This window comes from Schistocerca piceifrons, chromosome X (genome assembly GCF_021461385.2).
Source record: "Schistocerca piceifrons isolate TAMUIC-IGC-003096 chromosome X, iqSchPice1.1, whole genome shotgun sequence".
NCBI lineage: Eukaryota > Metazoa > Arthropoda > Insecta > Orthoptera > Acrididae > Schistocerca > Schistocerca piceifrons.
Genome location: NC_060149.1, coordinates 840,352,918 through 840,370,646, shown reverse-complemented (window position 1 = coordinate 840,370,646; position 17,729 = coordinate 840,352,918). Strand labels below are relative to the sequence as shown.

The window sequence follows — 17,729 nt, the reverse complement described above, 5'->3', positions numbered from 1 at the left end:
ATTAGTAGAACGAAAGATGCACATTATAGCTGCTGCTTTCGCATGTGGTTGAGAAAATCTATCCTGTGAAAGGATAGAACAGAACTGAATGATGCCATTCACCATTGTAAACTTCTCCTTAATGAAATGGTCAAACTGCAGCTGTATCAGTTGTAACTGCACCATTGCAGAGACAGTTCTGATGCCTACCAAGCATGGTGACATGAAGGTATCAAAATTGACTCAAGTGACCTCAAATATTGAGATCGTAATGTGACTGTTGCAACCAAATTATTGAGAGACTGAACAGATGATGCAACAAGGTCATTATTAATGTTAGCTATGAATCACATTTGGGAAATGTGTGAATTATGTTCCTGAGACAGACCTCTCCAGCTCTGCAATTTCATTTGCATTGCATGAATTTTAGAAACAATTAATTGGTATTTTCCCTACAATGAAGCATTGAGACTATTTAAATGACTCGTTATGTCGGTAACAAATGCTAGGTCAACAACCCATTGAGGGTCATATAGCTCAGGAACCAACCTTCCTTTCATATCGATAAAAAGTTACCGGTTCAAGCAAAATGAGGAAATGTTCAAGAGCTTTATGCCTACTCAGCCATCTTACCTGATGAAAGAAGGATATATCATAGAAATCAGATTCCAGTGGATCCATTAACTCTCAAAACTATCTGTGATTCACTCCTGCAGACCATATGTAATTTACAGTCCTAACAACAACATTCATAACCCTGTCAAATTGCACAGTCTTCACACAGAGTGCCTCTTCATGAATTACACAATGCACTGAGTGAAATTGCTGTCCTGGGCTCAGCTTAGTTTTTAGACATCCCACAATTCAGCCCAGCCATATTTGGGATACCATCAGTGGTGACGGAAGTGAGTTTACTCTAGGGCAGATTCAGTTGCATAACAGCATGTTGAGCAACACTTAATTTTATCTTGTACATGTGTCCCTTGTGAAGATTAAATCAAGAAGCTCTTGTGTGATATTTGAATCTATATCCACCCTAGGACGAATATAGCCAATTGTGCTGTATCAGTAACGTCGTTCCTTTTACCAAGGCACAGAGAATATGCAAATAATTGCCGCCGCTCATTGTTAGCTGTCCTATATGTATGCAATTGTGTATCAGGACAGGCAAATTGCATGAAATTGTGCTGTACTTAGAGGACAAATGGATTCCCCAACAGAGTCAAGGCATTCTTTCACAAACAGTCCAGAGGAGAATGGTCGAAGTTCCCAAATAATCAAATGGACAGTTCTAAAGCTCGCCCTCACTGCACCTTCATATGTAGCTTCAAATTCCTAGAAATAAAAGTTTCGGATAAATCGAGTTGTAATATAACTTGAATAAGATTAATAGTTGATGTAAAATTAATAGAGATAACCATACTTACCTCATTGCTGAAGGATTCTTTTAACTTTGCAATTAATTGCAGACGTTCCTCTCCCTGAACACTGTTACACGCATCACAATGTTTGGAATTTTAGTGTTACTCAATGTTGTATTTTTTTGGTATAACAGATTGTCGACATACTGAACATGTAGCATGTTCTCCAGTATGTGCAGAAAAATGCTGCAATTCCTGTTGGAATTCTTGCCACATGCAATTTTCACTAGAATTAGTCTCATCTCAGCTGAATCCATATTCATTGCACCAGCTGTCATGGCAGCGAACCAATAGCTTTGTTTACGCAGTGAATACTGACAACAACGTGCGACTAACAGGCCCACTCCTCATCTGTTACGTGGTTGCCCACTAGCTGGAATGCCTGGTGTGAGCAAGCCTGATCTAGCAGATATTAACTTAATTTTTCCGAAACCAGAAGTTTGTTATCTGTTGTCTGTCTGAGCTATTATATTTATATGAGATATTTTGGCTGGACGATCACAATGAATAGTTCATCTGACAGTTTCATATGGTGGAAGTCCTACATTAATATAAGACACTTTTCGTGTAGTTGCGTTTTCTTAACAGAAAGAGATTGTAGAACTTTGAGAGTGAAGCTGCTGGTGAAATATTTTGAGTCTATGACTCAGAATTCATGAATACATTCTGAGTTTGAATGTAATAACTTTCGTGGGAGACCAAAAAGCTTTTGCCAACAAATCAGCATGGATTTAGACAGCATCTCATGTGCAATGCTCAGCTTACCCTTTTCTCACTTGATATCCTGAGAACCATGGATGAAGGCCACTGGACAGTTTCCATAGATATCCTGAGAACCATGGATGAAGGCCAGTGGGCAGTTTCCATATTCCTAGATATCCGGAAAGCAACAGATCAGTGCTACATTGCAGACTGTTGATGAAGGTCCAAGCATATGAATTAGATTCCCAGATATGTGAGTGGCTTGAAGACTTCTTAAGTAATAGAACCCAGTACGTTGTCCTCGATGGCTGATGTTCATTGGAAACAATTGCATTATTAGGAGTACTCGAGGGAAGTGTGACAAGTGCACTCTTAGGCTGCATTCGCACAGTGTGCCGGGATACTCTACAAACTCTTAGCAGTATGTAAGACTACACAATTTCGTTTTATGAACTTATTTTTTTCTTAAAAGCTTTACTTTCCATTTGGAAAACAAAACACTTATTTTTAATTTCACATGATCTTTTAGCTCCGTGATGTTTCTCAATTGTTTTGGAAGAAACTATGTGATTTAAAAAAATCTTATTTTTGTTCACATGGTAATGCAGCATATTAGTTTCTTAATGGACCATTTACCTTTTCATAGTTTATAAAGTCATTTTGAAACAACCCAAATGTCAAACACATGCACTTAATTTATAAATCTTGTCGAGAAAAAGTTTGATCGCAGGTAGCTTACTGTTAGATACGTTTTAGATCATACATTATTGCAAGTGATATATAGCTAAAAGTAGAAAACATTTTTGAAATGGTAGTGACACTGACATCTGTCTCTGTTCATAAGTTATTGCAAGTTATTGAGACAATGAATTACCAGTGACCAATGCATGCCTAGTGTTGGTCCCTCATGTTGTTTTAATACCGCATGTCCAGGAACCTCCAAGTATTTATGAATTTTTCCCTTGGCAGCCGATTACACTGGCTATGGTTTTACAGTTGGCCACACGTGACATTACAAAAAACAAACAGTTACTTGTTGTCAACATCTTACAATTAGCAGATGTACATTTCATATTTATAAATAGGAGAGTAAATTACTCTAGCATAAGACTTTGCTGTGGATAGACTGTAATAAAAGCTTGTGGCATTCTACTTAATTGATTTCTAACTGGAGATGAAAAACGGCAGAGGCTAAAATGAAAATTATGTCTGAGTTGACTAATGCACAAGATGGTCCATTTTGAAATTTTCACTTTTGTATTTCTGTGTGTGTGTGTTTGGTACCAGAAGTTGTAAACAATTACATCGACCTTATCTCCATGTTCAAAGAACTGTGCATGGCTCTTAGTAATAATATTTCTTGTAGGAAATTCGTATGATGAAATGAAGGGCAAGTGAAATAATGTTCCAGAGGAAGATTAGGATTTAATGCCCTGTTGACATCAAGGTCATTAGAGATAGTTAACAGGAAGAATAATGGGCAGGTTCAGTATACCCTCAAACACTGTAGGGCAAGTAAAGTTTATCGCCGCTATCCATTCTGTGCTATCGTATAGAATAATAACTTTATTACCTTATTGGTATTGTTTTGACAGTGCAGTGATTTGTTGATTCTTGAAGCACTGAAGAAATACATTATGGGTTCATCCCATTAATTGCAACAGACATTTAATGGAGTTTTTTACTTTACATAAAGAAGTAAAAACTTCAGTAAAAAATGTTATTCCTATTGCAGAATGGATCACAATACATGTCAATGCATGCTGCAAGAATGTGCAAGACATGAGACATGTCAGGAAATAATTAGAGGTTTCATTATCGGTCATGTCTTGCTGTGTCTTGATCAAAGATATTTAGTCCATTTCGAGCTGTAAAAATTGTTCAATATTTTTCCCACTGGTATTTTTTTGTAATGACACAGTAGTTGGCAGAGTTGACGGTTCATCGGCTGGAGCCTGTGATGACGTCTCAGAATGGTTTCTTTTGTCTTGTGACAGACAGATTGATAGGGGAAAATTCTTGAGATCATGCTGTTTGGCTCATGGGTTCTGTTTCCACTGACAAGGAACTTTGCATAGCTCTTGGAAGTAAGCTAACTTTTAAGTAAAAGTGATGAAAACAAAGGTAAGTGGAACTTCCATTTCAGTGGACTTTTCCTGTGATCACCTGTGATGAATTTGCCAAGTTTTTCTCTGTAACTGTTTCTTAAGGTCTTTCCATTTCAGTTTCAGCATTTAATTTGAAGGATAATAAATAACTGTAAAAAAAACCACGGTTCTTTAATTCCCTGTTGTTACAGATGGGTGAAAATGAACTATGTAAATGTAAATGGAGCGAGTAACTTTGCATGTATCATTACAGTACTTGTAAAGGTTTCCCACTGTGAGATATGAAGAAACTTCTTCTTTAACAACAACAAAAAAAGGAAAAAATCATGTATCGTGGTACGTCTGATAAAAGTAGATGGGGGACTTGGACATGTGTACTGCAGAAGCTGAAGTGTAGCTTCACCTTCTTAGTCTGGCTGCAGCCTCACACCGGCTGCCCAGCTGCTGCCTTGCACTGGTAATATTAAACATAGTAGTTCCACTTGGCATTGGTTTCATCACATTTTCTTAAAAGCTATCCTAACAGCCTGCTTGTCGCTTGCCGTGACAGCCCAGGCACCATTGTGAACACCACAATGCAAAATAATGGGTTTGATATCCCTGTGTGTCATGGCTCGCCCATCACGTCTCAGCCTGGCACACAGTGTGAAAACACCCTTGTTCTCTACACATATAATTGATCTAATGGACAGCGTGAGCAGCAAATTGCAGCTCTTTGCTGATGGTGGTGTACAGGAAGTTGTTGTCAGTGAGTAATTGTAAGAGGATACAGGATGTTGACAGAATTTTTAGCTGGTGTGATGAATGTCAGCTTGCTGTAAATGTAGAAAAATGTAATGTTAGGACTGGTAGTGTGCTGCTTGATACAATTACGTCAATTAAATACCTAGGCATAATGTTGTAAAGCAATATGCAATGGAAAAAGCACATCAGGTTTGTAGTATGGAAGGCAAATTGTTGACTTCATTTTATTGGATGAATTTTGGAAAAGTGTAGATCATCTATAAAGAAAATGCCATATGGAACACTAATGTGACCTATCTGGAGTGCTGCTCAAATGTTTGGATCACCATCAGGCTAGGTTAAAGGAAGTCATCAAAGCGACTCAGAAGTGTGCTGCTAGATTTGTTACTGGCTGATCCGATCAGCACACAAGTATTATAGAGCTGCTTCAGGAACTCAATGGGTATTCCTGGAGAGAAGATAGTGTTCTTTTCCAGAGGCACTATTGAGGAAATTTTGAGAACTGGCACTGGAAGCTGACTGCAGAAGATTCTACCACCACAACCTTACATTTCATGTAAGGACCAGAAAGATAAGACAAGAGGAATTACAACATGTACTGAGACTTCTAGACAGTTGGCGAAGAGTTCTCGGGCTTCCAGCCGGGTGGCGGTGTCCTCAAACAGCGACGTTTCGACGAGTGACATACTCATCATCTTCTGGCGAAGTGCCGAGACTTTGCGGATGCCGGTCCCTTTATACCTGCGGTGTGCCCCCCACCACCTGGCCGCGGGAGGCTGGGTCCAGAGGAGCCGGCGGGCGAGGTGGAGGGGGGAGCGGGTGCGCCGTTCGTGTCTCCGTCAGAGCATTCTGATTGCGTCTCGTGAGCTGGACGGTTCTTGTTGCGTTCCTGGCGTATTGCGACTAATGCTGGATTCCAGGCCGCGCTCAGTTGATAGCCTTCGTCCCTGTTCACAAGGTTCTCATGGACCCGTATTTCTATTGATTCTTTAATGACGCTATCCCAATAGCTCCCGGCTCGGCATAGCACCCTGGTGTTTTCGAAGTCAAAGGTGTGGTTTTCTTTTATGCTATGTTCAGCTATAGCAGATTTCTCTATCTGTCCAAGTCGAACATGCCTGATGTGTTCCTCGCACCTTTTTGAGATGCAGCGCTGCGTTTGACCAATGTACTGCACACCACATTCGCAGGCAATGTTGTATATACCAGGTGTGTTTAGTTTGAGTGGGTCTTTAGCTGAGCCCAGCAGCTCTTTCGTCTTCGGCGGTGGTCGGAAGACGGTATTTATGTTAGATTTTCTTAATAGCCTCCCGATTTTGGCTGATGTGGGCCCCAAATATGGAAGAAAGGCGAGTCTCTTGTTAACTTCCTCTTCCTCTTCCTGAACTTTGTCAGCCTGTCTCCTCTTGAAGGCCCTGCCAATCTGTGTTTCACTGTACCCGTTTTTCCGAAATACCTCTCTTAGGTGGTGCAATTCGTCTGAGAGGCTTTCTTTGCCACAAATGACGTGCGCCCTATGCACCAAGGTGGTCAGTACTGACTGGCGTTGCGCCGGATGGTGGCAGCTGGTTGCATGGAGGTACAGGTCTGTGTGTGTCTTTTTTCTATATACTGAATGGCCCAGCGTGCCATCCGCTTTCTTCCTGATCAGTATGTCCAGGAATGGAATACAGCCATTCTCTTCTACTTCCATCGTGAAGGTTATATTCTCATGTATGCCGTTTAAGTGGTCCATAAACTCCTCCAGTGCCTGCCTGCCATGCTGCCAAATCACGAAAGTGTCGTCCACATAGCGGAAGAAGTGCCTGGGTTTACGGTGAGCAGTTTGTAGTGCCACCTCCTCAAAGTGTTCCATATAAAGATTCGCGATCCGTGGAGCAAGGGGAGATCCCATGGCCACTCCATCCACTTGTTCATAATGCTCTCCATTGCACTTGAAGTAGGTGGTCGTAAGTGCATATTCAAAGAGCTTCACTGTTTCAGGCTCGAAGTGCCGATTAAGGAGCGCCAAGGCATCTTGTAGCGGTACTTTTGTGAACAAGGAGGTGACGTCGAAGCTCACGAGTAGGTCATCACTCTGTATTCGAATGTCCTTCAGTATTCTAACAAAATCCGCGGAGTTTTTCACGTGATGACTGCAGTGTCCCACCAGTGGTTTCAATAGTGTCGCCAGGTATTTGGCCAGTCCATAACTGTGCGAGTTGATAGTGTCCAGAATCGGCCGTAGAGGCACCCCATCTTTGTGAATCTTGGGCAACCCATACAGGCGCGGTGTCGTTGGCGCTCTGGGATACAGCCGTTTCTGCACTGCCTCTGGTAGATCTGAGTCCTTCAGTAGCGCCACGGTTTTCCTGGTCATCGTCGATGTAGGGTCCTTGTTGAGCTTCCTGTAGGCTGGGTCTTGCAGCAGAGAGCAGATTTTCTGTTGGTAGTCGACTGTGCGAATCAGCACCGTCGCATTTCCCTTGTCTGCTGGGAGGACCATGATGTCAGCATCATCCCTCAGTGCGCGGATAGCCTCTCGCTCCTGCGCAGTAATGTTAGCTTTAGGGAGTCGTGACTTGTCGATGATCCTGCAGGTCTCCCTTCGGATCTGCTCAGCTTCCTCCTTGGGTAGGCCCCGGATTGCTTCCTCTACGCTGCTGATGATGTCCCGTTTCAGTATGGTCCTTGGTACAGGTGCAAAGTTCAACCCTTTCGTGAGGACAGAAGTTGTGGCTGCATCTAGCACCTTATCTGTCAAATTTACAATAGCTCTGGTGCTATTTGTCACCTTCTGGGTCGACTGAGCTCCAGAGAGTCTGCCGAATTTGTTGATCTGTTTTGCGGCAACATGTCGTTTCTTCACCTCACTGTCGCCATGAGAGCTGCAGTCAACCCACTCCCAAGTGTGTGCCGGTAATGCTTCTGCCATTTTCAGGTGACATGCGATCAGGATGCGTGCATTCTTGTCCAGTTCTTGCCGTGTGTAGTGGATGCGTTCCCTGACAATGGCCATCCCTGCTCGCCGTAAAATACGTTCGGTTTTCTTCGTTTTCACAGGATGTCTTAATTCCGCAAATCGTGGCAAGATGTTCTTGTCTCGGCAACGTTGGAGGAAAGCCAGTGAGCTGAGCAATTTGGCTTTCCTGTTGCGTTCTTTCTGCAGCAGCTTGAAGCTACAGAGCATCTCCTCCCCGTAGAGGTGTCGTAAATGTGAGTGTATGCTTTCCCGGCGTATACAGCTGGCGAAGAGTTCTCGGGCTTCCAGCCGGGCGGCGGTGTCCTCAAACAGCGACGTTTCGACGAGTGACATACTCATCATCTTCTGGCGAAGTGCCGAGACTTTGCGGATGCCGGTCCCTTTATACCTGCGGTGTGCCCCCCACCACCTGGCCGCGGGAGGCTGGGTCCAGAGGAGCCGGCGGGCGAGGTGGAGGGGGAAGCGGGTGCGCCGTTCGTGTCTCCGTCAGAGCATTCTGATTGCGTCTCGTGAGCTGGACGGTTCTTGTTGCGTTCCTGGCGTATTGCGGCTAATGCTGGATTCCAGGCCGCGCTCAGTTGATAGCCTTCGTCCCTGTTCACAAGGACACTATCAACTCGCACAGTTATGGACTGGCCAAATACCTGGCGACACTATTGAAACCACTGGTGGGACACTGCAGTCATCACGTGAAAAACTCCGCGGATTTCGTTAGAATACTGAAGGACATTCGAATACAGAGTGATGACCTACTCGTGAGCTTCGACGTCACCTCCTTGTTCACAAAAGTACCGCTACAAGACGCCTTGGCGCTCCTTAATCGGCACTTCGAGCCTGAAACAGTGAAGCTCTTTGAATATGCACTTACGACCACCTACTTCAAGTGCAATGGAGAGCATTATGAACAAGTGGATGGAGTGGCCATGGGATCTCCCCTTGCTCCAGGGATCGCGAATCTTTATATGGAACACTTTGAGGAGGTGGCACTACAAACTGCTCACCGTAAACCCAGGCACTTCTTCCACTATGTGGACGACACTTTCGTGATTTGGCAGCATGGCAGGCAGGCACTGGAGGAGTTTATGGACCACCTAAACGGCATACATGAGAATATAACCTTCACGATGGAAGTAGAAGAGAATGGCTGTATTCCATTCCTGGACATACTGATCAGGAAGAAAGCGGATGGCACGCTGGGCCATTCAGTATATAGAAAAAAGACACACACAGACCTGTACCTCCATGCAACCAGCTGCCACCATCCGGCGCAACGCCAGTCAGTACTGACCACCTTGGTGCATAGGGCGCACGTCATTTGTGACAAAGAAAGCCTCTCAGACGAATTGCACCACCTAAGAGAGGTATTTCGGAAAAACGGGTACAGTGAAACACAGATTGGCAGGGCCTTCAAGAGGAGACAGGCTGACAAAGTTCAGGAAGAGGAAGAGGAAGTTACCAAGAGACTCGCCTTTCTTCCATATTTGGGGCCCACATCAGCCAAAATCGGGAGGCTATTAAGAAAATCTAACATAAATACCGTCTTCCGACCACCGCCGAAGACGAAAGAGCTGCTGGGCTCAGCTAAAGACCCACTCAAACTAAACACACCTGGTATATACAACATTGCCTGCGAATGTGGTGTGCAGTACATTGGTCAAACGCAGCGCTGCATCTCAAAAAGGTGCGAGGAACACATCAGGCATGTTCGACTTGGACAGATAGAGAAATCTGCTATAGCTGAACATAGCATCAAAGAAAACCACACCTTTGACTTCGAAAACACCAGGGTGCTATGCCGAGCCGGGAGCTATTGGGATAGCGTCATTAAAGAATCAATAGAAATACGGGTCCACGAGAACCTTGTGAACAGGGACGAAGGCTATCAACTGAGCGCGGCCTGGAATCCAGCATTAGCCGCAATACGCCAGGAACGCAACAAGAACCGTCCAGCTCACGAGACGCAATCAGAATGCTCTGACGGAGACACGAACGGCGCACCCGCTTCCCCCTCCACCTCGCCCGCCGGCTCCTCTGGACCCAGCCTCCCGCGGCCAGGTGGTGGGGGGCACACCGCAGGTATAAAGGGACCGGCATCCGCAAAGTCTCGGCACTTCGCCAGAAGATGATGAGTATGTCACTCGTCGAAACGTCGCTGTTTGAGGACACCGCCACCCGGCTGGAAGCCCGAGAACTCTTCGCCAGCTGTATACGCCGGGAAAGCATACACTCACACTTCTAGACAGTTGTTTTCCTTGCTCTGTTTTCAAGTGGAACAGGAAACGCTATTACTGGTATGGGTATGCGGCACTCTCCACCATGCACTGTATAGTGGCTTGTGGAGTATGTGCATAGAGGTTGGTATGGGTATGCGGCACTCTCCACCATGCACTGTATAGTGGCTTGTGGAGTATGTGCATAGAGGTATGGCTTGCCTAGCATGTATGTAGATTTAGATGTAGAACTTTGAGCTTCATGTTGCAAGTAGAAGTAACAATAGGGAGGGGGGAAGACTGGGTGTTGGGGAAGTTGTTGATGTGTCTTTTACTTATTATGTTAGCAGTACCATGGACAGAAGACTATATGTTTAAAGGAGCAGATCTCATTTAATTGTAAAAAGAGAAACTGAATATTGTTTTGAAACGAGAAAAGAGAGTTGTAGTATGAAGGAGTTGGTTCATACTGAGCAAAGTGGCACAGTGGCAAGGTATTGGAGAATGGTGGTTTAAATCCTTGACTTGCTATTCAGAATTAGGTTTTTTGTCTGTCTTCCCCAATTTATATTTGGGCTCCATCTGTTATGTCCTCAACATCAACAGTACCTTAAACCACAAGTGTCATGGCGTGTTTCTCCCCCCCCCCCCCCCCCCCCCCCCAATAAGACTTGCTCGAATGACTGAAATAGTAGAACAGCCAGTGAAGACAAAGATTTACATTTTAAATCCTGGTCGTGCATACAGTTATGATCTTTTACACACACACACACACACACACACACACACACACACACACACACACACATTGATAAATAACAAGGAATATGAAGAATAAACTAGGAATATAAAAGTAACAGATGATCTGGATGAAATAATTCCCTAATTGAAACAAACAGATGAATAAGTAGCCCCAATAAATCCTAGGAAAAAGCACCAGTAGTGTAATGGTGAATGTGATAAAAAAAATGAAAGGTAGACACAAAAAAAAAAAAAACAGAAGAACTCACAAAACAAAGAAAGATGACTCAAAAAACATTAAGAAGGGCTAAACTTCAATATCAAAAAGATATACTTTCTATGATAGAAACAAATAGTAAGAAAATAAACTCACAAGATTACTACAAAGCATTTTGCAGACAACTCCAAGATATGATCCCCCCAACATTAATCCTAAAAAATAAAAACAATAAGATGACCCATAGCGATAAAAGAAATTCAGGAATTTTAGCAGAAACATTTAACGAACTACTAAATTGCAAAGATCCTCCTGAGCTTTATGAAATAAACACAGAACTCCAATAAAAACCCCACCAGAAAATATAAACCCACCGACAATTCAGGAAGTCAACAAAGCAAGTGAAGAAGACCAAACATTTGCAGAACTCTGGAAATACGCAGCAGAACTCGTGAAGATGTCATTACATCAGTGCATAGTTAAAATCTGGATTGGAGAACAGCTACCAGTACATTGGACTACAGCTGTCATACACCCATTACACAAAAAAGGAGAAAAATCCAATAGGGACAACTACAGAGGGATTTCCCTATTGGATTGCACATATAAAATGTTATCAAGAATTCTCTACAATCGCTGTAAAGACCAACTTGAAAAGGAGCTAGGAGAATATCAAGGAGTATTTAGACCCTGGAGAAGCTGCCCCGAACGGATCATCATATTAAAATTAATAATGGATGCCTACAAAAGGAGACAGAAGCAACTAGTCATAACCTTTGTAGACTTCAAAAAAGCTTATGATTACATCCACAGATCTTCTATGCTGGACATATTAAGAAATTTTGGACTTCATCCCAAATTAATAAAAATGATAAAATTAACCCTTACAAACACCAAGTACAAAGTAAAATGCAGAGGAGAACTATCTGAGCCATTTACGATTAAAAAAGGGTTAAGACAAGGAGATGGTCTATCACCACTGCTCTTCAACTGTGCTCTTGAATACTTGATGAGAGAATGGTACAACAAGAATCCTAAAAACATAACAGTTGGAACCAAGAGAAATGATATAAAACCAAATTGTTTGGGATTCCCAGATGACATGACATTACTAGCGAATAATGTACAAGAAGCTAGAAATCCAATAATGAGCTTGCAGGAGCCCATCACAGATACTGTACGTAAAAAGAGGATTTCTTCCTTTGGCCACATAATGAGGACACCAGAACCTAGATTAGCAAGAAAAATTATGCAGAAACTGGAATCTGAAGCAACAAGTAGGATGGATCAAGGAAATTAAAGAGGATACGAGAGAACTAGATATAACCTTGGACGATCTGCAAAACAAAACAGAAAATCTCAAGAAACTGAAAGACAAGAAAATAAGATTTAAACCAAAAGTAGACCAACGACACACAATGAAAAGGGTATTTAAATATGAGGAAAGACAGGAAAGATCAAAACAAATGAAAAGGTACTGGACTGTTAATAAAGAACGAAACATGTGCTTACTCAAGAAGAGGACCAGGAAATGATTGACTAAAGTGGTCCAATGAGGCTGTAAAAGCTAATAATAATATTTAATGTTTTCGATAATGATCATTCTGTCTCGTATTTAAAACATACAGGGTCTTTTTTTTTTTTTTAAATAAATTTCTACCTTCAGTATGACCAAAATTACAGATTGAATATATGTATTGGACCTCATACAGTTTAATTTTGAAAGTCAGCACATACTGAAACACTTCTTTGTAATTATCAAATTCCAGAAATTGTCAAAGTTAATGATTTGCATGTCACCTGTGTCATCGTTTGAAATTTCTTACATTCAAATCTAATTATCAGGACTGCAGTGCTCACCATTACATGCTCTTTGCATCAACTTATTAACAAAATCCTGGTTTCTTGGTTATAGGGACATTCCAGCTATTACAGACTCAGCTACACAGTTACAATGGAGGATATACAGAAACCACATGAAGCATGCCATGGCTGCCATTTTCCCATTGTCTTGCTGCATCTTTATTTTTATTTATTTAGTTTTTATTTTTATACATAAAATTTATATTTATCACTCAACAAAGTGAACCATTGAGCCAACAGTATCGGGAGCTAACTTCATGACATGACTAGGTAAAGCCTCACTCCAGAAAAAGTACTGCTCTTTCTTAACTGACATTGGGAGCTTGTTGTTAACAAAATTAAATATGTGGTTGGTGAGAAGGAGAAAGTGAAAGTGCAGACAGAAAATGTGACTGAACTTGCAGTCGAAATGTTAAAGGCGATAGCAAGTCAATGGTGTGTGGTTTGGTCAGGGGATGTGATGCTGAGTGGAGTGAAATTGAAGTATCTGCCCCAAAGAAAATACAGCAAAGTGCACACAATAAACATCTAATTGACAATGTGAGTCGCCGTTTTGCAATAACTTTGCAGGTTATAATTTACAGAATTGGACTTTGAAACTAGCAAAGAAACTCTGACAAGGGGAGGGCATGGGGTTGGGGGTGGGGACTAAAGAACGGATTGTATGATGATACTGTTCAAGGTGCCCAGTACCTTAACCTAAGGCCTTTCTTCCTGGTGAACCTTAATTCAATAGATCTTGATGAGATGAATTTATTTATCATCTATTAAAATGTCCACAGTCTACATAACAGCACAGTAGCATAGTGTGTAATGTCACAAGCTAATACACAGAGTACTGTGCGTTTGATCCTACTGTAAAATGAGTTTTTCTTTTCTTCTTGCTTGTTATTTATTCTTGCTCTATTGTCACTTTTGATAAAAGCTGATAACAACTTCCCATTACACTGGTTATAAAATAGATGACAAAGAGGTAAAATACAGTTGCTTTCATATGTAATACACAGCAGGTTCATACAAATGTATTTAGTTATTATGTTACAGTTTATAATTTTAACGTGATAGTTGTCACAGAAACACCGGTACATAAATTATCGCATCATGAGCGAAATGGGGGACACCTTGCCTCAGTGGCATTACATTTTCAATAAATTTAAGGAGAAACTTGTGTGATTAACATTCTGCAATAGTGATTCTCATATTTTAATTTTGCTGCCATAAACTGCTGTCTAACAAATTCAAGTGCCTTCTCCTTTATTTTAGGTCTTGTACACTAGTGGATTTCGATGTCAACACAAATAGTAATTGTGTAATTCTAGCACTGGGAGATAGCGGGCCCCTTAACTGTGTTACCATTTGGTAAATTTTATGATACTCATTCCAACTTGCATTCTCCACTTCCGAAAAAAATTGTTCCTTCTATGAAAATTGTTTTTAAAATGTGGCAGAATAGAGTTGTCATGTACAAACGAGGTGACATAGCAAACTACACTAGAATTTTTACAAAAGCATGAGGCACAAGAATTTAAATGCTGGCAGATTGGTAGTTTCCTAGGAGTGTTGTTGAGCAATAGTGCCACTCTAAGTTTGGTGTGCTATGCATGGTGCTAACACGCAAACAGCGCTCCACTTGTAGGGATAATAGTGTATGCTGATACTGGCTCTCTTCCCTGTGTCTCAAGTGTAAACAAGACAATGTTACAACTCTCAGCAGGTCTTCAGTTCAATTTGCTGAATAACTCATTTTTTGTTGTGTGTATTTTATTATCATCTGTTCTGTGACATCGTTCCACTGGCACCATTGTCCAAATAAAAGAATTAAGAACCCCACTTAATAAATTTTAGAATACTGTGATCCACTTGTGTTATAAAAATTTGTTGTCATAGAAGATGACTGAGTTTATATCAAAGTATTAACCCAATTTGATTTCACTTTTTACAAGTTTTTCATAATTAGTGACTTTTTGTTGTTTTTTTTTCAGTTACAGGACCACTATGCAGTTTTGGGCTTGAGTAAACTGCGTTACAAAGCAACAGAAGAAGATATCAAGAAGGCTTGTAAGTCTAAATAAATCAAATATATATTGTAATGGGTACAGATAGATTGAAATTTGGAGGATGGGGGCTTAGAGCGCATGGCAGTAGATGCATTAAAGTGGTTAGCAAGAATCCTAAAGGTGAAACGAAATTGATTGGCAACATTTATTTTCATGCAGTGAACATCAGTGCAAGTTACATTACATGTAGGTCATTCCTTGGTTGTGTGTGTGACATTTTAATAACAAATACACTTGAAAAAAGCATCATAGATAGCACATTGTACTTCCTAAAATTTCTGGCTTCTTACATTATAATAGTCTGACTTTTAAGTAAATTGGTCTAGAAGTTTGAAGCAGTTAATGTAAACAAAATTAAAATTTTTGGTGCGTGCATGAAAAGTGACGAGTGGGAACACTTCTTTTCCAGATAGGTAGAGATTTTATTAAAATTCCGTTCTCTTGGTCCATCACTGTCAGCGAAACACTGTTTTATTATAAATTACATATTCACTTTTAAGTCATCAGAATAGTAATTTCTCTCAGACATATATTTAAGTGAAATGCTGCTCTACTATGAATTACATTTTCATTTTTAAAACACCAGAATAGAAATTTCTCTGAAACACGTAAATCGCATTTAAATTTTAGTTTGAAAATGTTGCATCTGCGACTGTTTTTTGTGTGACAGGAAGAGACGTAGTAGTATGAAATGGGAGAAACAAAATGGAGCTTACATTTGAAATTAACATAAAAACAATAATGCAGTTGAATATATGCAATATGAAGGGGAGAAAACAGGTGTGCAGATGTACATTTGTACAAACCAGCCTCTATTATTTATCAAATTAGGAGTTTGTACTTTTTCACAATTACTGATAGTCCTTGCAAGACCTGTCATCATTTACTGGCCAAATCCAATACTTCCCACTGGGATGCTTGTAGTTGAGGAAGACTTGGTTAGTTTCTTTCTCATATTCCTTTGCTTCCACAAAATAGCCCTGCTTCCTCCTGGATCTTCCCACGGCAGTTAAAGAAACAAATACAAAATCCCCTTGTTTAATGTTGCTATTTCCTTTGCTAGATGAGGATTGTTTTTTCACATCTTCTTCTTCTTCTTCTTCTTCTTCTTCTTATTGCTGACACAACCAAACTGTCAGTGATTTGTCCTGTTCAGAGATTACATATACTTTCAACACCCATTCCTTACTGGATGTTGCCACATAATGGACTTCATGAAGGAATGAATTGATTGTAATTTTTCCAGTGTCCATCGAGAAATGATAATGATGATATAACTACTTCTGCAGTTGTGAAAAGCAGCACTACACCTTTTAAATTCTGTTTTGCACATTTCTAGAATTTATGTGATGAGTTTATTATCTCTTGATGTGATTTCACCATTAATCAAATAGTTCTTTTCAAAGTCGTCCCCCCCCCCCCCCCCCCCCCCCAAATCAACTGTCATGTGAAGTGGCAAAAAAATTCCAGTCAGCAGAAATATTAAAGTCAGATTGAAAATATGAAAGATTGGCCAGCGTAAAGTGCTTTTTGAACTGTGCATCACAGCCATCGGAAAATATTTCGATATGCTGAAGATTCGGTTGTTTTTGAGACTATTGTACTTCATTACAAATTGTTTCTTAATCACTGAAGATATTTTGTGCAGAGTTGCAGTTGCATCTTTCACATCTATCTGACAAGGACTCAGGAGTTTCCAGGGTCACATACAAGGAGGGCTCTTAATTCTTGTATCCTCTGTGGAAATACTCCTGTTTCTCTTCCTATATGTTCCACCAAAAACTGCATATTAGCATTTGAAAAGCCATACATACCACCTGGGCTGTGCCAAATGGTGAGCACCTTGGAAAGCTCAGTCTCTGTTGGCTGAGTACAAGTTTGAAGAACTCATAGTTATTGAGATGGGAGCTGGTGAGTGCTGCCAGTCATCTGTAACCATAAATTCTGAGCATGCTTCAGGAGATCACAGATTGCGAGGATGGTACAAACCTCGATTTAAAAATAATCACAACCTCAAAGTGAACTGCGTTCAGTTGAAATGAATGACTGTTGAAGCATAACAGTTTTTAGCAGGCACCCTTGAGGCATTTGTCATACTTCATTTATACAGGGTGAATCACCTAAAACTTGCACCACAAATTTTGCAGAAATCAGAAGTGCTATTTATGTGTGGTTTCCACAAAATGGATTAGTTGTCAGGGGCTCGAAATGTTAGCCAATAAACAGATTGTAATAATACTTAGAAAATGTATTTTTTGTGCAAATATACACTTTTTTTTTTAAATTGGAACAATACTTATTGACATTAACAGACTAAATGTAGGTAAATTAGAATGTCAGTGGTGTTTGTTGCAGGATTCTAGTGCGAGTCATTTATGAGAGATCACATTTTGAAATGTTCCCACACCAACACTTGGTTGTGCCATTCATCCTGCATAGTTGCTAGGTACAAAGTTGTTTTGTTTGCTTACAGTGCACTTGTGTGTTCCTTGAGTGCATTGTGACTTGGGACAGTTCAAATAGTAGGTTGTGACTGGATGATGAGATGTACCAATGCAGAAAAAGCTGACATGCTCCTAGTGTATGGAGAGTGTAGGAAGAATGCAATTCACTCTTGTGTAGTGTATACGGCAAGATATCCCAATAGACATCAACCATTTTGGCATGGCAGTTATTTATCAACCTCTTTAATCAGTTACATGAAAGTTGTAGTGTAACACTCTGA

At 40.9% G+C, this 17,729-nt stretch overlaps 1 protein-coding gene across 1 annotated transcript in view; it reads left to right on the top strand.

The window, feature by feature from the left end:
* The window catches only part of LOC124721488 (dnaJ homolog subfamily C member 2), a 191,618-nt gene that overhangs the window by 34,788 nt on the left and 139,101 nt on the right, over positions 1-17,729 (top strand). The window contains exon 3 of the mRNA XM_047246495.1: positions 14,930-15,005. Within this exon, the coding sequence (XP_047102451.1) occupies positions 14,930-15,005 (76 nt within the window). The remainder of the gene's footprint in view (positions 1-14,929; positions 15,006-17,729) is intronic.